Raw genomic sequence first — 25654 nt, 5'->3', positions numbered from 1 at the left:
AAATTCTAATGACAAATTCTGAAAGAATCTATTATAATGGAGAAATTTTAAAACCTGGAAAGGCAATAGGAGGGAATAACCAGGTCAGGTCTGCCTATATTGTTCACAAAAAGCATGATTTAATGATATTTACCCATTTTAAAAAGGAGCTTGATATTTTAAATATCTAACATGTTTTACAACTATATGTGTAAAATATGTTTCAAAAAGTTCAGTTGGACAACTTATTGATGTTATCACTCGGTCAATGTCTATGCAAGCATCCAGTGATCATGTGAGAAGCCATACAGACAATTGCCAGTTAACAACTGACAGTAGTCAGTATGATTTTAAGAAAAAAAAATAAACATGCAAGAACAGCCAGGATGATGGACAGTGGCCAGCCCTGTCAGAGAAGAAAACATAATATATAAATGTTGGCTTGGGCAAGAACTGAGCAGTTATAATAACTGTATGTAGTTGACACATTTATTTACCTTATAAAAGTTTAATATAAATTTTATAAGACACATCAAAAATATGCCATCTATTTTAAATATAACATGACTCCGAAGGGCAAGAAGTCTATAATGAAGAATAAAAATCTAAAGATTCTGAACACTAAGTATTTCCCAATGAAAAAGATTTAATCAAACTATCAACCTTACAGTGCAGTCAAAAAGCTCCACACACACACACACACACACACACACACACACAGAGGCCAATTAGCTGTTTAGAACCTGTGACAGGCAAAATATTAGTCCCCCAAGAATCTATGGATACATTACCTTCCACTGGGGCAAAGGGACTTTTGTAGATATGATTAAAAACCTTGGGATGGGAGATTATTCTAGATTACCCAGGTGGTCCCAATGTAGTCATATGGGTCCTTAAAAGCAAAGAACCTTTCTTGGCCGTGGTCGGAGAGAGATGTGCCCATGGAGGAAGAATCAAAGAGATGCAAGGTTGCTAGCTTTGAAGGTGAAGGCAGGGAGCCACAAGCAAAGGAATATATGTTAACTCCAAAAGCTAGAAAAAGGCAAAGAAAAGTATTCTGTCCTAGAGCTTCCAGAATAAAATGTAGCCCTGCTAACAGCTTGATTTTAGCCTTGTGTTATACTTTTACAACACTGTAAGATCAATCTGTGCTGTTTTAAGCCACGGAGTACATGGTAATTTGTTACAACCTTTGTATGCATTTTTAGGCAGTCAAGGACTACCAGAGACTTGAGGAAATCCCATAATAGGACAAAAGAGACCCAAACGAACAAAGTGATTAATGCAGCTTGGGAGAAATTAAATCATGCAGGTAGAAAGAAATTTCAAGACAAAAGAAGTTCTTGAAATGGAAAACAAAATAGCAGTAAGGTAAGTGCAATAAAAGGGCTGGGGCGAAAGTTGAAGAAACCTTGAAAATGCAAAAAAAAGTAAGAAAATGAAATAGAAAACAGGAGAGGGGAAAAAAAAAGAGGACTGGCCCAAGAGGTTAAACTTGTGAAAAAGAGGGAAAAAAAAGAAAAAAGAAAAAAAGGAAAGAAAAAGAGATCCAAATATACCAAGGAAAGTCATGAGAACTAAAGGGCATGGGTTTCCATATTCAAAGAATCCATGAAGTACACAGTACGTGGATGAACACAGACTCATCTCAAAACAAGATACATCATCTCGTAATTTCAAAACACTGGTAACATAAAAAGATCCTAAATGCTTCAGAGTGGAATATCAGGTTTCATTCAAAGCATCAGGAAGAGTTGGGGTCAGACATCTCAACAGCAACACTACACACCAGTATACAATAAAACGATGACTCGAAAACTCGGAGAGACAATTTCCAGACTATAATTTCATATCCAGCCAAGCTACCCTTTAAACATGAGGGAAGAAAAAACACACACAGACATCCAAGGTCTCAAAATTTATCTCTCATAAATGCTTTCTCTGGAAGCCAGTGGAAAATATCTCCACCTAAATTAGGATGTATATCAAAAAGAAGACATGGCACAAGGAATCCAATACAAGAGAAAAAAGAACAAAGATGGCTGTAGAGCGGACCTGGCCGCAAGCAATCTGCATCCTAGCAAGTCAAAAAGCTGTAGCATTACTTCTTCAAAAAGATGAATTATTTTTTAAAAATGTCTTATTAAGAATGTCTTGTTTGAATAGATAGAAAACTTACACAACTGGCTGAGAGTCTGGCTAGTCATTAGAGATAAACAAATAAAACAAAAAGCTATTATGAATCCAAGAGAAAACAGAGTTGTACACACATTGAAAGGTCATTACAGTATACAATATAGTTCAGTTGTCAATAACTTTTGCCTTGTAAAATATGCAAACAGGCCGGGCGCGGTGGCTCACGCCTATAATCCCAGCACTTTGGGAGGCCAAGGTGGGCACATCACCTGAGGTCAGGAGCTCGAGACCAGCCTGACCAACATGTAGAAACCCCATCTCTACTAAAAATACATTAGCTGGGTGTGGTGGCACATGCCTGTAATCCCAGCTACTTGGGAGGCTGAAGCCGGAAAATCACTTGAACCCAGGAGGTAGAGGTTGTGGTGAGCTGAGATCGTGCCTAAACTCTGTCTAAAAAAAAATATATATACACACACACACACATATATACACATATATACACATATACATATATATACACACACACACACACACACACACATATATACATATATACATATATATGCAAACACTTGATATTCCTCTCATTAAAATTATGGCATATTTATAAAATATGACAGATCTATATTATAATGCAAATAACTTATCTGTGTCAGAGTGAGAGGGAGAGATGATGCAACTGCAAGCCAAGAACACCAAAGATTGCCTACAACCACCAGAAGCTAGGAGAGCAGCTTGGGAAAGTCTTTCCTTCAGAGAGCCTCCAGAAGGAATGAAGCCTATTGATATCTTGATTTCAGACTTCCAGCCTCCAGAACTGAGAGAGAATAAATTTCTGTTGGTTTAAGCTACTAGTCTATGGTATTTTGTTACAGCAGCCCTGGCAACAAATACACCGACACTAAAAAACCTGATTGGCCATTGCTGCCATCTCGTACCCTCCCCATCATCTTCCTGCTGCCGCTTGAACGCTCAGTTACTCCTGTTTACTTGAAAGAGCACTTGCCTAACATTCTGAGAACATGACACGCAAAAAGGCAAAGAATTACTTGAGGAATGAAGTTTCAAAATATGAGGGACACTTTTTCACAATGGCAAAAACTGTAGTCAAATTGCTAATTTTTGCTGCCCTCATGGTGGGAAAATGTCAAATCCAAAGTGAGGTAGGCCTGGAGGACTAGCATACGTGAAATGATATTTTGCCATCTCTTAGAGTAAAGTTAATATATTTACCCACTGTTCCTGCTTTTAATGTTTTATCAAAATTTTTCTTTGATAATTTGCTTTTTAAAGGTTTTGCTGAAATTATGCAGAGCTTCATAAAATCCAGAGGCCTTTTTAAAACAGTGAATGAACTGTGGCTGATTTTACTCTGGGTGCAGTAGGAAATAATGCTCTGCACAGTTTATTCCATTCAGCCCTGGAAACCCAACATGTAATCATTAATCACAGGCCTGTACTGTTTCTTAATGAAATAAAGATGCTTCCCAATATATTTTGAGAATAAGCATTCTAAACACTAGAATTATAGAATAAAGAGGCCATCTCAAAGAGTGGAATGGTCTCCTCAGTGGAGATATCCAAGAAAGGATATTGAGAAGGGATTCTCTGGAAAAAAATTTGTATTTATCACAATGTTAGGCAGGGCTTTCAAACTACAGATATACTGTGAAATGAATAAAATGGGTTGTAATCAGTGTATTTTTAATGGAATGAAATAGAAAATAGAGGACAAGGCATAATTTAAATGCAAGGGCTATTTCATGAAACATTTATTTATATACTTATATATGTAAAGTTGAAGTTATGTGTGCATCAGCTTGTGTGTCCACTGCACTATTATTTACAACAGCAGAAACACAGAATCAACCTAGGTGCCCATCAACGGTGGATAAAGAAAATGTGGGGCCGGGAGCGGTGGCTCACGCCTGTAATCCCAGCACTTTGGGAGGCCGAGATGGGCGGATCACGAGGTCAGGAGATCGAGACCACCCCGGCTAACACGGTGAAACCCCATCTCTACTAAAAAATACAAAAATTAGCCGGCCGCGGTGGCGGGCGCCTGTAGTCCCAGCTACTCGGGAGGCTGAGGCAGGAGAATGGCGGAAATTCGGGAGGCGGAGCTTGCAGTGAGTGGATATCGTGCCACTGCACTCCAGCCTGGGCGACAGAGTGAGACTCCGTCTCAAAAAGAAAAAAAAAAAAAAAAGAAAAGAACATGTGGTACATATACATTATGAAATACTAGGCAGGCATAGAAAAGAATGAAATCACATCCTTTGCAGCAACATGGAGCTAGAGGCCATTATCCTAAGCAAAGTAATGCAGAAACAGAAAACCAAATACCACAATACCGCATGTTCTCACTAGTAAGTGGGAGCTAAACATTGGGTACACATGGACATATAGGAACAAAAGAGAGTGGGGACTACTACATGGGGGAGGGAGGGAGGGGAACAAGCGTTAAGAAACTTCCAATTGAGTACTATGCTTACTACCTGAGTGTCAGGATCAACTGAGCCCCAAATCGCAGCATCACGCAACATACATACTATGTAACTGCACATGTACCCACTAAATCTAAAAGATGAAATAAAAATAAATAATAAAATTAGAAAGAAAAATAAAATTAAAAACTAGAAACAAATAAACTAAAAAAGTTATGTCTGTATTGGGTTGTTTCTTACTGTAGGTCACAGTGAAAAAGTTTCAAAGCCACTGTCTTAGAGGGTAAATGTGATCCAAAATAAGCCACCCATCAGGCATACTGCTGGCATGGAGGGCTGCTTCAGTGGGAGGAACTATGTTGAAATCCAGGCTGCCCAGGCACTTCCCAGCAGAGGGTAGGGAGCCAGGACCAAGACAAAATTCTCACCGTGAGATCATCAGGAAGGAACCCAGGAGACCAGAGAAGTTCGGAATGTTCAAAGTAGAGGGCAAATGGTGCTCTATGAAGGCAGCAGGCATGGAGACACTAAACCGGCTCACTCAATTCAGGAAGGAAAACATAATTTGTCATGGTGTGGGGAAAAAAAAAAAAAAAAAAACCACAAGAAAAACATCTCTTGCCCTCCAAAACAATTTTGTTTGGCTTTGAAGCCATTTACATTCAAGAGAAATAATGAAATAATGCTTGTGACAACACTCTGAACCCATAATATTTATTTTTTTGTCCTGGGAATACAGTTTCAAAGAATATGTCTTTAAAAAGTAATTGGGCAGTAGAGTGGACAAAAGTCAATTTAGAACTTTTCTTTGTGAATCGTAAAAATTGTTCTGGGGTATAGTTATCTCCTATGTTGCCAAAAAACAGAATAAATAAATTTAAATTATGAGCCAAACTTGTGAGCTGTCTTCAATATGCCCCAGACATTAAACACATTCCCCAGTTTTAGATCTAGAGTTACTGCCATACTGAAAATAAAAGTTGACCCCAAATGCTGAATGTAATCATATTGTCCCAACTTCTCCGACCAAGTGACAGGTTATAGTAGAAAAGCAGAGAGCAAAAGACTCAAACTGGATTCAGTAATACTTTAAAATATTTCTCACATCAACAGGCTCTTGGAAGACAGTAAAACAGTAAATTTCATGTGGTTTCTAGAAATTATGATTTAGAATGGGAAGATGCTGAAGTTAATATAAAATATTAGCAATACATACATATTTTATTTATTCTTATCTTATTTCCCATTTTTTTCTTGTAATAGTAAATTCACTGTAAATGAATCACAGATATGAACTAAAAATTGCTCACTAAGTTGTTACAAGCCCTAATAGCTATCTACACTTCATCAGGAACCTTTTTTCTTTTTCAGCTTGAGAAGCAGCAGCACGGCTCACTCAAGCTGATGCCCTCCTCCCTGAGTGCAGCCTGCACAATGTTTCTTTGGCTTCAGCTCCAGAAAGTGATTTGAGGACACCCACGTGGCTTTAGTGCTGTATCAGCACCTCGACTTCTCATTCTTCCAGCTATTCTTCATTTATTTATTGTAGTAGGACAACTTGAACTAAATATGATCTTCTTTGGATTTTCTTTCTACATTTTTCTATCATCAACAGAAAGGATATATATTGTACCTGAAAGCATATTTCATATTGGATACATTTTTTTCCTTAAGACTGAGACACACGCATACACACACACACACACACACACACACATACACACATACACACATACATTCTTAAGTTACAATGTACCACTGGCAAACAGGAAGCAGCTAAAAATAAAGCTTGAGAGATATAAATTGGACATCTCCTCTTGGGCCCAAAGGCACTTCAATTCTGTATCTCCAAATCCAAACCTTTATTAGCATTCCTCAATAGCTCCAAGTGTTAGAAGCCCGCTGAGAGATCCCACCATCCCATAAAGAAAATTCTTTGTCTCCTTTGGCCCTCAAATACAATTGTCAAGTCTTATGAATGCTAATTATTTATCACTGGAACCTATCAATTATTTCCAATTCTAGGCTTTCATTTAGATAAACACAAAAGGCCTACTTGACTTTCTGGTTTCACATCGGCAATCTACGCCCACAACGAGATTCTTCTTCCTTTTTTTTTTTTTTTTTTGAGATGCAGTCTTGCTCTGTCGTAGAGCAATCTTAGCGCACTGCAAGCTCTGCTTTCGGGGTTCACACCATTCTCCTGCCTCAGCCTCCCCAGTAGCTGGGACTATAGGTGCATGCCACGCCTGGCTAATTTTTTTGTATTTTTAGTAGAGACGGGGTTTCACCGTATTAGCCAGGATGGTCTCGATCTCCTGACCTCGTGATCAGCCTGCCTCTGCCTCCCAAAGTGCTGGGATTACAGGCGTAAGTCACCGTGCCCGGCCTGCAGATTTTTAAAAAAACCTTAAAAGACTTTTAAAAAATGAGCAAGATTAAATGATGATGCCGAGAGATGCACACTTGGATGAACTATAAGGGAACACAAGGACACAACGACTGTAGGTATCGGGGCATCAGGGTAGTCTTTGTGGGAAGGGAGGGAACTGGGACTGGGATGGGGCCCATGAAGGGGCTTTGGGGAATGACTGGCAAAATTTTATTTCTCGAACTGTGTTGTATTTACCAGGGTGTTTGCTTTAAAATGCTTTATTAAGCTACACATTTATTCATATAATATGCTACTTTTATTTTTCAATGAAAAGATTAACATACATACATAAATCTGATCACATCACTGCCCTGTTACACCTTTCAGTGGTTTCACAGTACTTGTTAAAAAAAGGTCCAATTTCCTTTAAATGGTAGACAAGGCCTGGCAGCATCTGGCTCTCTACCCGAAGCCTCAACACTTGCTAGTTTCCTCCCTACACTGAGTTTTCAGTTCCTCAAAAGCACTCTGCTTTCTTTTATCTCCAGGCCTTTGCGCAGCTACTTGTGCTTGAACAGTCAAGCACAGCTCCTTTTTCCCCTTGACGTGGCTGGTTCCTCTCCATCCTTCAGGCCTCAGCAGGAAAGCCTTCCCTGATGCTCCAATGTTGGGCAAAGGACTACTATATCTTCCCACCACACACTGTACTTTCCTAGTCGTAGCATTTATCCCACTACTAGTATTAATATGCTAACAGTACTAGTATTTATATCTTCCATAGACCAACAACTCTAGGCAAAACAGATACATAACATGTCTTGAAATCCTTGTATCTCCAATGCCTAATAAAATACCAAGAACAGAGTAAGTATACAATAAACTTAAATAAAGTGAATATGTGCATACATTTATTGATAAGTGAAAATTGCCTTTGGCATCAATTTATAAGAACAGAAAATATAAGCAAAGTAATAAAGATAACAATAATAGTTAACACATTATGCTATGTATTGTTTCATTAACCAATCCTCTATAGTATGAAGTATGTATCATATATATCCCCAAGTTACAGATGAGGAAAGTGAACCACAGAGAAGCCAAGTAACATTCTCAAGGTCACACAGCTCTTAAATGTGACTGGAACACTGGCAGACTGGCTCCACAGTCCTTGCTCTACAAACCATCGCCTCCCCTTGTTTAACAGCACCACCATTCATTTCAAAGACTGAAGCAAGTGGCTTTAAAGTGAATAAAAACAAAACTCTGTTGTAGTTACCTGAGAAGGAGCACCCATGGACATTACATGCGTGTAAGAAGATGAACATCAAAATTCAAGGGATCAGGGAGGAGAGAAGGCCAGGTGCAGGAGGAATACTTCAAAGACCAGGTAATCTGAGATTCTCTGCTGAGCTATGCACCAAGATGTCAAATCCTGACATTCTTCCTACTGGCCTGCAAGTAGGTCAAAGGTAAAGTGTCTCTGTGATTACAGGCTGACAGACAAACGACTGATGACAGGCGGGTCTTCAGAGTGAAAGTGAGATCAGATAAATATGAGCAGCCACAGTACACAGGGCACCAAATCAATTTCAAAGTTGTATACAGATCCAGGATTTCTGCTCTCAGTAAGCTTAGACTCTCAATAAAAATAAGACAGATCATTCATTCATTCATCCATCCATTCATTCAAGATAATTAATTAGTGTCTTTGTGGCAGGTATACTATATGTGGCTCCTAGAACCACCAAAAATGCTGGGGCTACCCTCACTAAGCTCACGTGCCAGTAAGGAAGACTAACAAACCAAGAATTGCAGTGCAGGCAAAACAACCTATAACAGTTTTGCATGGGTTCCTCGGAACATATGAATCACACTGGAGGGCAGGTATAGAACATGCAGTCTGGAAGGTTTCTAGAAAGAAGTTTCTTTGGAGCTGAATCTAGAAGATGTACACTCCTGGTCAGAAAACCAGGCAACCCAGTTATGACTGCACACCAGTGAATTAAATAAAAAGTAACTATAGGAATTGAGATGGATGAGGGGCTAGAGAACATGTAATGGTGGAAGAAGTTAAGGTGGATCATACTGTCTGGATGGGGTTGGAGAGAAAGGTGGAAGACAAGGTATAAATGAGTCTGGCATACTTGTAGGCAGAAAGGCCAGCTCAGGGCTGGTCTGTAAACTCATTACTGCCCAAACTCAAGGCAGAGTTGAAAATACCAGTGCCACATGGTCCACTGGACCGCTGGGAAGACCACACATAAATACCTATCAGTTAATAGCTTTAAAATAATAAAAATCATAAAATTCTAGAAAAAAAGTAAAAAATCTCTAAGCTCTGGATGGGTAACAATAGACTAATCTTTTTTGTTTATCAAAGGTACTTTTTCCTGAAGAGCTCGCTTACATTCAAAAATGACAGAATCACCAACAGCAAAATGCATTCATAGAGTAGCAAGAGTGAAGAACAGAGCAAGGGGAGGGAAGAGAAAAATGACTATGGGTAAATAACGAGCATAGTAGCAGCAGTGCAGAAGCCACAGAACAAGCAGAAGTGGAAGATGGTGAATTTGTAAGAATGAGCAGACATGGCCAGGAGGTCCTAAAAGTTACAGTAATAACTGTACACCAAGATATCTGCTAAGGGTATCTATGAGCCCTTGCAATGTAACAGGGACAGAGAACTTTGAAAGTCATTTGTCCACACAGTTGGCAATATCAATAAAGTGAGACAAATAAAGTAGACAGAAGAAATAGAGTGACACAAAAAGATATGTAAAAAAGTGAACCATCTTTTCCCTCCCACAAACCACTCTCTCCTCCCCATATTCTCCATCTCATTTGGGTATCAAGATGCAACCCGTCACCCAGGGCAATCATTATGCCTCCCTCTCCCTTACAATTTAAGTTTTAGTACATCTAAGAATCATTTGGGGGACTTGTTAAAAATACAGGTTCTGTGGCCTACTCCAAGAAGACACGATTCAGTGAGTCTGGGCAAAACCCAGGAATCTGTCTTTTTAAGGATACCCAATATGCTGAAAGACTCACACTTTGAGAAAGAGTGTCCTATATCTAATCAATCTCTGTGTAGATTTTTCAGTCTTACATGTCTCTAAAATTTATGCTTTCTTCTCCCTGCTCTCACTGTTTTAACTGTGGTCTTCATTTCTCTCCTACACTAATATTATAAGCTTCTAACCAGTTTCTTTTTTCCTGAGTCATCCCTTCCAAGCCATCCTAAACACAAAGCTTTCTAAACCACAGGCTTATGTGGGATAAGCAATGATCTGGCCCCGACTATGGTATCTCCTCCAGAACTAGCATGTTAACACTGGAAAGGAAAAGGAAAGATGGATGAGAGACACTGTGGTAAGCGTGGCTGAAATGTGTTCCCTTAATGGACATGGCAGGAGACGAAGCAGTAAAAAAGCCATTCTTAAGATACCTAAGGTAAAAGGAACTACCCGGCTTTATAAAGGGCTGCATGAGCGTACATGTGTCATTATTACTCTCAAGTTACTATATACCTATAGAGCATTAGCAAGAAGTTAATGTCAGCAAGACCCTACATCTTAAGTGGTGTTAGGCATGAATATTTTATCCAAAAGATAAAGCCAACTTTTAAAAAGTGATTATGAAGTATCAATGAAGAATATAGACATATATGCGGCGCTTGCCAACTAACATTTTCCCTTATGATATGAGGCAAGACATGCACAAAATTCAAACATCATGCTTGCCAGATTTTTATATTAGAAAAATTTAAGACCAGATTGTAAAGACTACATGGAACTTAATATATTCATGTCGCCTTTGTTCATATGGGGTGAGGGACACTGATTTACGCCCCAATTAAAGAGGGATGAGAACTCCTCTGGCCTTGAGCACCGTTCCCTCTGACAACTCTGAAAGCCTGCCCATGTTCCATTTAAAAAGGTATCAAATGACACTGAAAGGGTGGGAGGGAGGCGAGCAAGTGAATCACTCATCACAGAGATGACTTGAGGGTCATACCAATACTGAATCTTAGAGTCAATAAACAAATCCTATAAAGAAAATTAACTGCAGATTTCCTTTCAATCATGTATGATTTATAACTGTCATAACATTTTTAAAGTTATTGTTAGAGAGAAGCATTATTAGAATAACTTTATCTTCACCTGCATTTGAAATAGATGGGGAAGAGTCTAAATTAGTTAAGCGCTAACAGTTTAGGTGAGCAGAACATCCTATTTAGGGTGTGACTGTGCACCACACAACTGTCCAATGGCACTCTAACCGGGCTGCTCAGCTAATCTGCACACCTGCCTATACCTCTCCCTTGGCTCCTCTTCATCTGCTTCCTCCCACCACAGAGCACCTGACCTTGATTCCTGCCCAAGAATCCATTTGTAACAATGATGGCAACAACCTGTTTAATAAACGGCATTCAAGAAGTGAATTCCCAATGGCTGTGTGTTTCTGTAAATTTTAAAGAATCTGATCGTTGTAAAAAGCCTCATAAGTTATTTTACCCTTCTATAATATTTTTAAGTCTCTGCAGCAGGATAAAAGGGAATAGCTTCCCTTACGTCACAGAATGAAAAGAACAGAGAAAAAGACAGGCAGAAAGAGTGAGGGGGAAGGGTAAGAGAAAGGAAAAAACATGAATGAGAAAAAGCCAGGGGAATTAGGGGCTGGGTTTTCTGACAGCCCAGCATTTGTCTCCATGAGTCCACTTTAATGGGTTCCAGGTGCGTTCTGGGCTAAGCCGGCCAGCCTTCCTCACTGTAAGGTCATGAGAAGAAAACCTGATCTTTTTACTCACAGGGCTGTGGCTCCACATGTTGAGGCCCAGGCTACATCCTCCCGGCTTTTGATTCTCAGTCTTAAATTGCAATTTTGAGAAGTAAAAAACCCGAGAAACAGCTGCAGAGAACTGCATTTGAAGCCCAGCAGGCAACGCTGAGCAAGGCAGGCACACTCCTCATTTTCATACGTACAGCAATGAAACTGGTTAATTTCAATATGCTGGAGATTTTTCTTTTTTCCTCTCTTTATATTTTATAATTATATTTTATTTTTGCAAATGCACCCTCAGATGACACCATCCAGAAGTTTGCAATACAGGCAAGAATTTAATACTCAGTAAAAACACAATTACTTCTCTGTCCAAAAGTTCAACTTTCTTTGTTTCCCTCACCAGTTCTCCTGATTTCCTGTAGCTAACTGGCTCCAATGCAAGAGTGAAGTAATTTCTTTCCTCTGTGATTTATTTTCTGTCTGATGATAAGTAAGGAAAAATACTATAAAGAAAGAGAGAACTAATGAGTCACAACAAATACTTTTCAAAAACACAACTCCAGAGTGACAACATAGGTAAAATGGAGTACTGTGTGCCAAGAAACTTAGCAAGAATAAAGTTATATATTCGTACCTATTTCTGTGTAATAATAACAAACTTTTTAGTAAAACTATGTGCCAGGCACATAATGCTATGAGCTTTATATGCATTACTTCATTCAATCCTTGGGATGACCTTGTGTGGGAGGAATAATCCATATTTTACAGATGAAGAACCAAGTTTACAGAGTGTAAGGAACCTGTCAAAGGACAGGTGGCTATCACAATGGCAGAGCCAAGATGCAAGGACAGATCCAAAGGCCACTGGGGCAGATCTGTTCCTCAGGGTTTACAAATTAAGACAAGGAGTGGCAAAAAGCCTGCTGCTTGGAAATGGATGCTGGATAATTCTATGTTATCAACCAGGGCTTGAACAGTAAGTGCTCTCAGTTACAATCCTATCCTAAATCTCTTTTAAATGCATTCATTCATCTTCCCATATTATTAAGTGAAATATGGTAAACTTAACTGCACCTTTCTTAAGTGATTCAGGATCTGTAGTGTTTTCCAATAATTATTTGAGTACATTTTGTTTGTTTTGTTTTTAGCTCTGGAAAATCACTAAGAATTTGCTGAGGAGTGTAATCTTAAGCTCATAGCAACCCATCTACCAAGAGCTTAGCTAAGACAATGTATACGGATGCTGCCTGGTGGACATGCAGCCATTTCATTTTTCTGCACATGCAAAATCTACCAAAGGATTAAGCTAGATTAGGAAAAAAGTGGCCTGGGCTAACCCATATATCCATCCTTTTCACCACCCCCACTCCCTCCCTGATCAAGGTTTTAGTAAACTTTGCTTTGGAGATCCTCTATCTAGGGATACACACATGAGCAAAAGAGGCATGGTCCCACTCTCAGGTCAGTCTGGTGTAAAGAAATAACACTGTGCAATTCATCATACATGCACTGCAAGGATGAGAAGGCTGCGAGGGTTCTTCATAAACGCCCTATGGGAAACTTCCTTCTGATCCTTGGGCCAAGAGTAGTCAGCTCTACAGAGTAACTGATCCCATGGTCACTGTAAACTTCAAAACTGACTAAGCCTACTTTCTTTGCTGCTAAAACCAACCAACCAACAAACAAATAAAACCTCTCAGTGTCCACTTGTGGCCCACTCATGGTGCGTTTCAGATGCCTTTTAGCAATTGTCGCATTCCTTGTCTAGTCAATGTCTCCAGTCTTTCCCTCCTCTTTTCTCTCTCAGCTACTTCTAATTTGAAGCATAGTATTTTATGCTTCCTTAACCTTCTAGGGGAAAAGTTATAGTAGAAATAAGTTATGAGAATTTTAGAAAAGTAGAATAATATGTGCTGACGCCCCAAAATCCTGAAAACTGATTTTTTAAAAATCCATTTTAAATCTCTACTAAGCACTGTTTTCATTATTTTCCTACCTTATCATTTAGGCTCTTGAGAAAAGAAAAACTGATGGATGATTTTCAGTTATTTAAAATTCTGCTGGTTTTTTTTTTCAACTATCTAAGGATTGAATGCAGAAAGCAACCATTAATAATGAGGATAGCCCCCATGCCAATTGGCATATACAGAACTTGTACGTTTTATATCGAGGTGATACTATTTCAAAAATAGTGAACTCACTTTAAGTATGAGAAAATATTTCCATTGTTTCCAGCCCTAGATTTATGATCTTAGTTCATTAAAGCTTTCTAAAAGTAGTGCATGTTAAGTTCTAATAAAGCTTTTAAATAACACAGAGCCAACTGCAACTTAAATTCTAGCTTTCATTTGGAAGGCAAGATTTATAGAGGGAAAAAGACTTAATTAAAAGGGTAAAAACAAAGACATTATTGGTGATATCTTTGGCATTGTAATTTTTAAATTAATAATATTTTGCCATTATATATTGGATTAAAACAATGTATTTTTATATTTTTTTTTTTAATTTTTTTTTTATTTTTTTTTGAGACGGAGTCTCGTTCTGTCGCCCAGGCTGGAGTGCAGTGGCCGGATCTCAGCTCACTGCAAGCTCCGCCTCCTGGGTTCACGCCATTCTCCTGCCTCAGCCTCCCGAGTAGCTGGGACTACAGGCGCCCGCCACCTCGCCCGGCTAATTTTTTGTATTTTTTAGTAGAGACGGGGTTTCACCGTGTTAGCCAGCATGGTCTCGATCTCCTGACCTCGTGATCTGCCCGTCTCGGCCTCCCAAAGTGCTGGGATGACAGGCTTGAGCTACCACGCCCGGCCTATATTTTATTTTTAAAACTAAGTTCAGCACAAGCTTAAATTACTCTGTTACTTTTACTGTAATGAAGAATGTATGTTCCCTAGCAAAAGGGAGAGAAACAGGGGAGGGCTTCTGAGAGAGGATGCAAGCACCTCTGAAAAAGCAGATATAGCACATAGATTAGTCTCATCATTCTGCGGTGCCCAATCGTCTGGATACTCAGAGACACACACAATAAAAATGCATGCTGTTATTTTTCAACCACCAGTATCATTATAAATCTATGAGATTCCTGTTTTACTTTGTAGGATATTAGACGGACAGAGTACAATTGAATATTTTCCATTTAGCCTTTCTTCTTCAGGATGCTTAAGTGAATCTATAGATGTGAACTTTAACCTCTTTATTTACTAGATAGTCAAATAATATGAACCCCATTAATAAATCTGTATGCATGTATATCTCATAGGTACTTCTTTTTAATACCAGACAAATGACATATCATTGTTACTTTCCCCTAAACCTTCCTCATTGGTGTTAACATTAGATTCCTGTATACATTTTAAAAAGGGCCCAGGGGAGCATCAATGAAAGTTTTAATGGAATAAACCCAAGGGGAAAATTTTATGAGTTAAACAGATGTTCTAGTTTTGAGAGCAATTAAGATTAGTAAAATCCCAAAGGATACTATTTCCTTGGAGCCTACATATACCAAATTACAACCAAATAGGGTCTAAGTACTAGGTAGATAAAATAACAGCATCAATAATTACCATTATTGTCATTATTCTCATTTACCGAGGGCTTACTATGTGACAAGAACTGTGCTAAGTACTTTACATTGATTATTGCACTTAATCCTCCTAGCAACCCTATAAGGTAGATAGAGTTGTTACTGCCACATTATACATCAGGACACTAATGCTCACACAAATTAAGAAAATTAATCTGAAAAGTTAATTAAGAGAATTAACACAGCTGAAGAGTGAGGGAGCTGGGATTCAAAGGCAGTGTGACTCCAGAGTTGGTGCTTTTCTACCACACTAGAGTGCAGCAGGATACAAATGTTTAAGTCATGAATGAAAACTAAGTCATGAATGAAAACTCCTTAGTGTGTGGAAATGATCCACACACTCAATTCTAAGCAGAGAAAATACTCCTAGCTGAGGCTTTAAGAACCCAATGTTTGCAACCTTTGCCCTAGGTAAACATTATAAAATTACTGGGCTATTTCTTCATCTTTGAATCCCCAGCACCTTAGCACAGTGCATGATACACAGTAGATGCTCAATAAATGTTTGTTGATCAAATGAATCAGTGAATGAACATAATTTAGTAACCGACTTTCAAAAGAGTAGAAATGCTCTTCAAAGAAAATGGCAAATACATGCAGCCTGATGAAGCTATTGTAGAAAGTTTTTTTTTGTTTTTTTTTTTTTACTTTCATAATATTAATTATTGATCTCTTCTGTAAATAACAGCTAGTTTTTTGGGTTTTTTTCTGAAATCAAATATAGGTGAACTACATTCTAAGATAATGATAACACTCATTGTATACTTCTTGGTACGTAGTGAGGACATGATTTAATGGAGCAATTAAAACAGAGGTAGTTGAACTATAAAATCACTGAACATTGTTTTAAATTATTACAACACATAATTGTGTTGTAATTGTGCTCAATCACAAATCTAAATTAAAGTTTAAAAGTCTAAGGGTTGGGTGTGGTAGTTTTTAAGAAGTTAAAATGTCTGTGAAGTCATTACACAACACAACTTAATAATAGTACCTGCCAAAACAAAATGCTCAAGTAGCTCAACTTTCTAATTCAAGATCACTTTCGGAACTAGAAACCAGATGTAAGCGTAAATTCTCAAGATTTTACCTTGAAGGTCAAGAGAAAGAAGTCAACTGTTCAGCTCTATTAAGTCAAAAATTGGCTTTTAGTTTACTAGATAATGGCCTAGAGTTATACCTATTTCTATCAATATTGCCATGAATAAAGTGCTAGACTCCTAGTAAATTTCTATACACCTCCAGGGATCAATAAATCTGCACTTGTGGAAATTATGTAAAAATTATATTTCTTTTAAGTTATTTATTTCTCTTATCATAGAAGGAGTCTCATCCTAATGGCAGCATTCATTCATTGGTATTTATATACCTGAATATTTTACATTATAATGAGAAAATTATACTAGTCTTGTACAATTCTCATAATGTTACTATATTGTGCTAAACAATCTCCATCAAAAATGGTATTTCACCATCCATTACTTTCTTGTGAGATTAAATACATGGTTCTCTATAGGTACTATCTCTGGAATATTTACATCGATTTCTTAATTTGCCAAAATCCACTTATCTAAAACAAAAAGGACTTTAAAGAGAAAGTACCCTTCTAGATGACAAAGGTTTCTTTCTAAATAATGTCAATATGGTTGCCATTTTAAACTAAGTAATTGAACAAATCAATTAGTGGGTTACTGTAGCATTTGATAATGTAATCTGGTAATTCAAATATCAGAAAAGTTTTCATACATCTTTTCTTTCTTGGCGTCAAGAATAGAATAAGATCAGTTAACATCAGTCAAAGTCAGAAACAACTACATACGTGGCTAAGCTTTGAAATAAATCAAATAAAAAATTCTTTTCAACCTACAATATTGTAAACTTCAAAATGACTACATATACTTAGCAACAGGCCCAAAATATCAGCTCCGATATGGATCTAATGCCAACTCTTGCCTAATACTTTTCATTACAAAATTCCAGAAATTTATCGGAAAGCTTGCAAACCACCATCCTTCACCCTTGTGATATGTTAAGATGTAATTCATCAAAGTATTAGGTGCATTCACAGATTTTTCTAAGCATTTAAAATGAGCTCTCTCTAGTCCTATGACAAGAGGCAGCTTACATAATTTTTAAAAGCATATTTCATACAATCTATAAATTCTTTTATTGCAACTGAACCATAAATATATAATTAAAAACTGCATGAGTAAAAACATCTGTAGAATCCCTTGTTTAATCAACTCATCACATATCTGTTTGGAAGCATATGAAGCATTAATTATAAATTAATAAAATAAAATTAAGCTAATCAAAAAGACAGGAATTTGTTCTCAAATCTTAAAACTTCTGAAACTAAATTATTATGTAATTAGAATTCCTCACACAATTACACAATAATGTTGGTTTTCCTACAGGTCTCAGAAATCTGCTGGTTATTGGAGGGGATGTGTTTATAAATTGCCAGTCAGTCCCACCCCATTCACCTTTAGTTCCTTACGATCATAAAATGCAAGTAGGTCTTAATTACTAGAAATGTCTTGCTGAAAAAAGTTTTAACCACTTGGGGTCAATCAAACCTAACACCAGATGATAGTAATATATGCATGTTGAATATGGAGGAAAGAATTCTCAACAATCAAAATGATACTCTTTAATCAATTCCGCAAATTAGTTTTTCTTTAGATTAGGCTGCATCTAAATATTTTCCCTCTAACTTTAAACATGGAAGTTACTACATCTTTTGAAACTAAGGGCCATTCATAAGACTGGCAACACAAATAACACCTTCCTCCACACACATACACAAAGAGGTATATGAAGATCTGGCCTCTGAGATTTCATATGGATTTGTTTCTTTCTAATGCAGAGTTACTACAGTAAGAAGAAAAAGACAAAAATCTACCAACTAGGCTGCGCTGCCATCCTCTCCATGTAGTCTTTGGCCATGTCTCGGGCTTCAATGTTCTCAGGATACAGCACACAAAACATTGCCAAGGCACCTAAGTTGTTTCCATAAATTTCATTCCAGCGGGCACTGTAGTCCTTGGGATCCCAGGGAGGGAGGTATTCCAAGGGGCTGGACAGCATTGTGTGCACAGCCTCCGTGAGGCGGGCTGCAATGTGCTCGTGCGAGCTGGCAGCCCTGCGCTGCAGCTCCGCCACTTCTGCCCTGGAGAAGTACAGCATGGGATGGCTGTCATAGTTGGCATTGGTGAAGGGAATCATGACTTCTGGGTTCTCGTCGGTGATGTAGGCTGACACAAAGCGAAGCAAATATATGAAAAACACACTGGGAGCCCCCCGTGTGTGAGTCCTCATCGTGGCATCAGATCTCCAAATCTCCAAGGCAGCCAAACCATCTTCGAAAGATCCTACACGAGATAAAAAGGAAAAAAGCGTCTGTCAGCCAAGGGAACATGGCACAGGTGTGGAAACATATGAGAGGTAGAAACCATATTTGAAAATAAAGCTTATGAATTCAGATTTTTAAAAATACAGCAAAAAAATGTAATTAGGAAGAAAATAACTAAAACAAGTTCTGATTTTATCGAGTTAAACATACTACCTCAGAATTGTGTTCATTATGGAAAACAGAATTTTGGACTTAGGGAAAATGTATAATATTTGTTCAAGTAAGGAAAAAATTATTCTTGGTATTCTTCTCACATAGTATCATGAAAACAAATTAGACTGTATTTTTTTTTAAACCACAATAACCAAAAGCTGGTAATGAACAATCATCTGGGAATCTGAGTAGACGTTACAAAAAACCAGAAAATCCTGTATTTCTTACTACAGCCTCTTTCACTGTAACTTATCTCCTTTTCCTAACATTTCTGAACCAGGGATTAGGATCAATACATCTGTAAAACTGTAAGCAGACAAAATACTATGAATAAGGTTAAATATCCTCTTTATGTGAGCAGAAGGTAGAAAGAGAGAAGACAAAGGCCATGTAACCATCTACCAAGCCCCTGTATTTCCTCAGCTGACATCAGCAAGCACGTATTAAAGACCAAACACAGCGCCACTGGGACCAGCAACTGACATGCCTTCATTCAGAGAATAAAATCCCAGAATTAAAAGGCTGAAATAACATGGGTGCATTTTCTCCTTATTATCTGAAACTACTGTCTACTTTTTCATTTGGCATATGGGATTTTGGTGTCATTCAATAAGTGAGAAATGTAAACAAAGTTCACATATTTTCTTAACTACTTGATTTTTCTTCAAAGCCCCTTTTTTCAGTGGCAGATTTGTGCACTGGTTAAAAGAACGTCTTTCAAATGTAGAAACACTAAAAAAAAAAAAAAAAAATCCCCAAAACCTCAGCCTAGTCAATGTCCCACATCTGGGATAAAGCAGGCAGAAAATCCCCCAGAGGAGAGTCAGGGAATTCTTAAAATTCTTAAGAGGGGAAAGGTTATAGAAAGCAGACCAGAAAAAGACAGTTTTATGTAAATAATGAACAGTGGTTTTCAATTATTAAAGGGAGAAACTGATGGTGGAAAATCAACCTCCCAAGCTGAACACAAACTGTTTTTCCAAGGAAAAACTGCCTCATCATATTCAGAAGGAGAAAAACTAGTAATTTAACAGATACGGAAGATCAATCTACATTTTCAACTTGCTGTGTGTGTTTCCATGAAAAAGGCAATGAGGCATCATTTGAGGGTGCTACCTTATTCTGGAGTTTTTCATATTTCTACATATATGTGAAACTCAATGGCAGTGGTTTTGTAAAACGTTTTACATTTATTTCAAGAGCAGAACTTCTGATGAGTAAAAAATTAATATAGCCATACTAAATAAAACATATGAAATAGAAATAACTCTTGGACTCTGCCAGTATTATGTCTAGCACCCAAAGTCTCAAGGCGGCTGGCAGGCTGGATCCTTCAAGGTCAGAGATCCAGCCAAAAGAAATAGTCCTCTGTGGTTATGCCTGAGGAGGGGTGTGGTCTCTGGCAGCACAGAGAAATGGCTGGGTCTGAGGTAATACTCAGTTCCCCCCAGGGGCTTATTCCTTGCTCCATTTAGAGAACAATATACCGGACAGGCACGGTGGCTCATGTCTGTAATCCCAGGACTTTGGGAGGCGGAGGCGGGCAGATCACTTGAGGTCAGGAGTTGAAGACCATCCTGGCCAACATGGCGAAACCCCGTCTCTACTAAAAATACAAAAATTAGCCGGGCGTGGGTGGGGGGTGCCTGTAATCCCAGCTACACTGGAGGTTGATGCAGGAATCACTTGAACCCGGGAGGCGGAGGTTGCAGTGAGCCGAGATCCGCCACTGCACTCCAGGCTGGGTGACAGAGCGAAACTCTATCTCAAAAAAAAAAAGAAAGAGAATAATATACTGCTAACAATTAAAAAAAAAAAAAAATCCTGTATATATTAAGTCCCTAAAATTCTAAGTCTGAATGCTTTCATCAATGCAATCAGCACTGTGGGGGTTTTAGACACTTTCTCCTTTAATTGAACCCCCCCACACACCCAACATACATGCAATGAAAGATCCCTCAACTACTGGCTTTTGAATGTGTGGGAGCTCAGGTGGATAGCGGAGTGGCTCCGGCTATGAGCATATGGGTAAGTAGGTATTAATATATGGAAACTAGAAATTTTCCATCTCACATTCTGTACAAACTTCCTCAAACGTGGGTAAGGTTAATTCATCATGTTCTTTCTCCTCCCCTGTGCAACCACACTCCCACCCAGGCACAGAATCACTGTATATTCAGGACTGCTCCAAAGAGTCCCTCACACTGCGGGGCCTACATGCCTAACTCAGCAAAACTCACAATATGACCCCTGCCACTTCTGCCACAGTGCTTCCAGTTACGTAGGATATGCCTGAATATATTTAAACCAGAAAAGCTGATCCTGAAGCATAGAACCTCATTAAGATGTTGTTTTGGGAAGGATGCCATCTCAACATGCCAACTGTTATTGAAGGTTCTGTAGCTATTACTTCGAACTCGTGCAAGGGAGTCAGAGCAGCAAAGTTGTGCATTACTGTACATTTAAAATATTAATTTCGGTCAGAATACCACGTTAGCCAATGCAGAACCCACAGAGATTCTGCAGAACAATCATCTGTGAAGACTGAGGAGAAAGAACCGTGGCATTCTCAATACCACAAATGGTGTACTACCTTCCCCATACCCCACTCAGTGTGCCCAGCCCCCAATGCTCTCCCAGCTATTAAGGCTTTTGTTGATTCACCCAAAGAGTTGATCTCTCCTGTATCTGACACATACCTATATCACACTGGACTATTTCGGTTGTTTACATGCAATGCCTCACAGAAGGTGGGAACCTTCTTCCTCTATGTATCATGGAGCTTAGCACTGAATCTGGCATATAAAAGGCAGCATGCTGGCTGCGCTGAACTAAACCCCTGGACTTAGGAGTTGGTAGAGCAGACCTCATCACTAAAATAAGCATGGAGAAACTTTGTTCCCCCTTATTTAAAGCCAAGTCAAGTTTAGAACTTTCCAGAAAAAAGTCCCTCTAGGAAACTAATGGGAGAAAACATGTATGAAGTCTAGAAACTTATGTAGCCTAAAAACTATCCACTAGTTTAAAAAGAAAAGAAATTAAACCTAACTAAACTCTAACCCAAACTTGTTTTAGGCTGGTAACCTAAAAGAGGAAGTAATACCCATCCATCATTTTAAATCTGTCTAGAAAATTTCACTGAAAAATCTCTATTTCCAGTCATTGAGTTTTCTCTTTGACCTTCCACTCTAGACATTGTGTGTGCTCACTGTACAAAGCGCCAAAATTAAAGGAAAGGAATATTTCAAGATAATTTTAGGTGGACCAAAAATGGACAGGTTTTATGTTAATTTTATGTACTTATTTTCATGTACATTATGAAAAACTATACCACATCAAACCTGAGATTTCAACAGATACGCAAAACTCCTGTTTAAAATATATTTAAATTTAAAAGTTAAAAAAAAGCAAATGAATATGGCAAAAATTGTTGAAAGTAGTACCCAAATAACTATAGTTTGAGAAATGCCAAAAATGCTTACTGAAACAAAGGGCATTAAAGGCTAATGAGTTTACAGAGATGATCAGCCTCAACTCTCCCACTTTCAACACTATGAAACAAACACAAACACAAACACAAACACACACACTATCTTGAAATGTGCCTTCTGTCCTGGAGAAATAAGTCTGAACTTTGAGATGTTTGTGGATGATCTCTCAAGCTATTCACCCTCTATTTCATTATGTTTCAGAGACAGCAGAGCACTTCTAGCCCCTTTAAATCTTTAAGTTTCACTTGGCCCAGTTCAAGGGCATAGCATTTTCAACATGGAAAAATTACCAGTGACTCTCAGCAGCTGATGCTACTAATAAGTAGCTTATCTACAATTCAATTCTCAGGCTATTTCTGAATAATTCTATTGAGCATCATGTCCTCTGAAATTCTCTTTTTCTTCTTCTAACTCTACAACTTTCATGATCCACCTTTTCTTCCCATTCATTTGTCTTATGCCACACAACTTGGATAGTAAAACAGTCCTAAATCTATGAGGTAGGAGGATCAGTTGAGGTCAGGAGTTTGAGACCAGCCTGGTCAACATAGTGAGACTCCATACCCACAAAAATAAAATAAAATAAAATAATAAAAAAATTAGCCAGATGTGGTGGCATGTGCTTATAGTTCCAGCTACTCGGGAGGCTGAAGCAGGAGGATTGCTTGAGCCCAGGAGTTCAAGGCTGCAGTAAGCTATAATTGTGCCACTGCACTTCAGCCTGGGTGACACAGTGAGACCTTGTCTTTAAAAAAAAAAAATTACGCTGTTACTGCTATAATTCAGTTAGCAATTTGATCATCTCTCTGCCTATATATATTCAGCAGTCCAAGTTTAGCATTACGTGTAGGCCAAGCCACATGAATTAGGAATTATAATTACCTTAAGCAGATCTTCGTAAAGCAACAATAGGCCCCAAATTATTTTGCTTTAATTCTGGTTCCAATAATCCACTGCAGCTATTATGATTCAGCAGTCACACAGAAAAACTTTGTTTCTGTGATCCTAAATGCTTTTCACATATTTGATCTTTTACTCTTCAATAACTTAATATAGCAAAATAGTATTATTTGTTCCACAATAAATTTCAGAGAAAGAACTAGAACTTGTACCTCCTAAATCCTAAGCCAAGATTCTTTCCTTTAACCAAACTAATTTGTGAGAATGTTCAATAACATTAAAAGTTCCATTTTTTTTGCCATCTTTACACAAAGAAAGCACAGACGAGTACGCTGAGAAGAAAAAACTGAACATTAAACTAGTACATCGAGTTTCAAAAAAGATGTGGGTTTCAAATGATCTGGGACTGTTTATAGAATGAAACAAATGGTAGTACAAAAGTTCTTTCAATTCCACAAGTTTTAGAAAACAGAGAAATTACAAGGATGGAAGAAAGAAATCACCCTGTAGAAAGTAAAACATGCTCCAAATCAAGAGGGATTAAAAAACCCTTTTATAATATGTGTCAAATCTGAGGAACACAACATAATGATTAACAGTATGGGGCATGGAGTTGGGCAGACAAGAGCATAAATCTCAACTCTGCGGCCTCCTAGCTTTGATGAACTGACATCCCCTCTCAAAACCTCCCTTCTATCATCCATAAAATGAAATATGCTTCATGGGGTGATCAGATATGTGTGATGCACTTAGCCTAGAACCTGACATGAAGAGCTCAATAATATTTATAAAAAGGAAGATGTTTCAGACCTGCAAGATTATATTAACCTATTGATAAAATATTTTATTTGAAAGAAACTAAATCTTCACACTTTATAGGCAAAATATAAGAACCACAGATGTTAACTGACTAGGGTCAGATCATACTGCTTATTAGAGACTTAGCTGAAATTGGAACACAATGCTTCTGACTCTTCAACACGTCACTCATAGTAAGCTCATCACTCACAGGAAAGGAAAGCATATGACCCTTTAAATTTTTCAAGTATTTGTTAGAGGTTTTGCCCCAAAGAAAATAATAATAGATTAAATGAGCTATTATCTAAATTTTCTTCCCAAGGTCAGTAATTTAATTCTTCATACACTAAAGGCGACCACTTCTTACTATATTCTGTCGGGAGAAAGGCCTGCCGATCTAACAGTGGCTGGGAAACACAGTCTCTGACTGGAAAGCTGTTTCTTAGTAACACACTTATATTATGGAAGGAGTACACGAAAATTTAGGGGACACTTGCTGCCACTGCAAGGCGGATGGGTTAACCTCAGTCCAGGATCTGTTCCTGGCTCCATCACTGCCATCAGTATCTCAGCTGATCATCCTGGAGATGAGATGCTACTTAATGTTAAGCTTCCCCACCTTTCACATATGTAAAACCAGAATGTCAGCATATTCGTTTACCATCAAGCAGATTGGGAAATATTTTCTGGCTTCACAGGAAACCAACACAGGAAGTGAATTATTAGATAATTGCCTGGTGAACAAGCAAAGAATCAGAACAAAGGTGATGGGAAAGGCCCTGAGCTTGGGGGCAAGTCGACCAGTTAAGATCGCTAGCATAACTTCATTTGAAGGAGGCTGCTGAAATTGCCAGCAGCCGTCACAGATGCCCTTGGGATATCATTAAAGACAAAATTAAAAACTGAATTGTAATCATATTTAGAAAACAAGAGTGAAATGTACATCCCCTATAACTCCTGCCACCACACCTGCCAAGCTCAGCCAAAGAGCAGCTGCTCCAGTTTGCTCAACTTAATGGATGGGCCTCATAGTTAGTTACATGATTAGGAATAACCCCCACACTAGAACCAGTGTGCCCATATCTTTGAAGAGGCAGACCCGACAAATGAATGTTCCTGATGTTGCACCCTCTCCTGTGGAAAACAGGCAGACGTTGCCGAGGTTAGGCACTGTGACCCGCTTGCTCATGCTTCCGTTTAAGTCCAAGTTCCCTCCTCCTTCAGGCCTCCAGTGAAGTTTTAGGAAAACCTGATTGCCTGAGAACATTAGGATATACTAGACAGGGCTGCATTGCCTTCTCTGATCCATTTTAGGATTTAACTCTCAGAGAAACTTATTTCCAAGTGCCTTGGGAAACATCTTGCTGTGGTCTCACATACTACTTCACTGTTGCCACATATTTCAACTATAGTAATAAAATGCATATATTTTAAAAGGTCTCCTTACTTTTCTATTTCAGTTTTATTAAATGCATAATTAAAATAATTTTTTGAAGAATGTTTCCTCAATACCAAAATAAAATCTTACATTTTCTTGGTAAATTTCTGTAGTGAAATAAATCTAACCTTATTCTTAAATATGTCAAATCCTAA

General features: G+C 38.2%; 1 protein-coding gene across 1 annotated transcript in view; it reads right to left on the bottom strand.

Moving 5' to 3' along the window:
- DSE (dermatan sulfate epimerase) overlaps window positions 1-25654 on the bottom strand; it is a 70910-nt gene that overhangs the window by 20454 nt on the left and 24802 nt on the right. Inside the window, exon 3 of the mRNA XM_012002319.1 lies at window positions 18210-18678. Coding sequence (XP_011857709.1) covers window positions 18210-18678 — 469 coding nt within the window. The remainder of the gene's footprint in view (window positions 1-18209; window positions 18679-25654) is intronic.

Source organism: Mandrillus leucophaeus, unplaced genomic scaffold (assembly GCF_000951045.1).
Source record: "Mandrillus leucophaeus isolate KB7577 unplaced genomic scaffold, Mleu.le_1.0 Scaffold683, whole genome shotgun sequence".
Lineage (NCBI taxonomy): Eukaryota > Metazoa > Chordata > Mammalia > Primates > Cercopithecidae > Mandrillus > Mandrillus leucophaeus.
The sequence above is the reverse complement of the archived record's forward strand: the minus strand, read 5'-3'. Positions and strand labels throughout refer to the sequence as shown.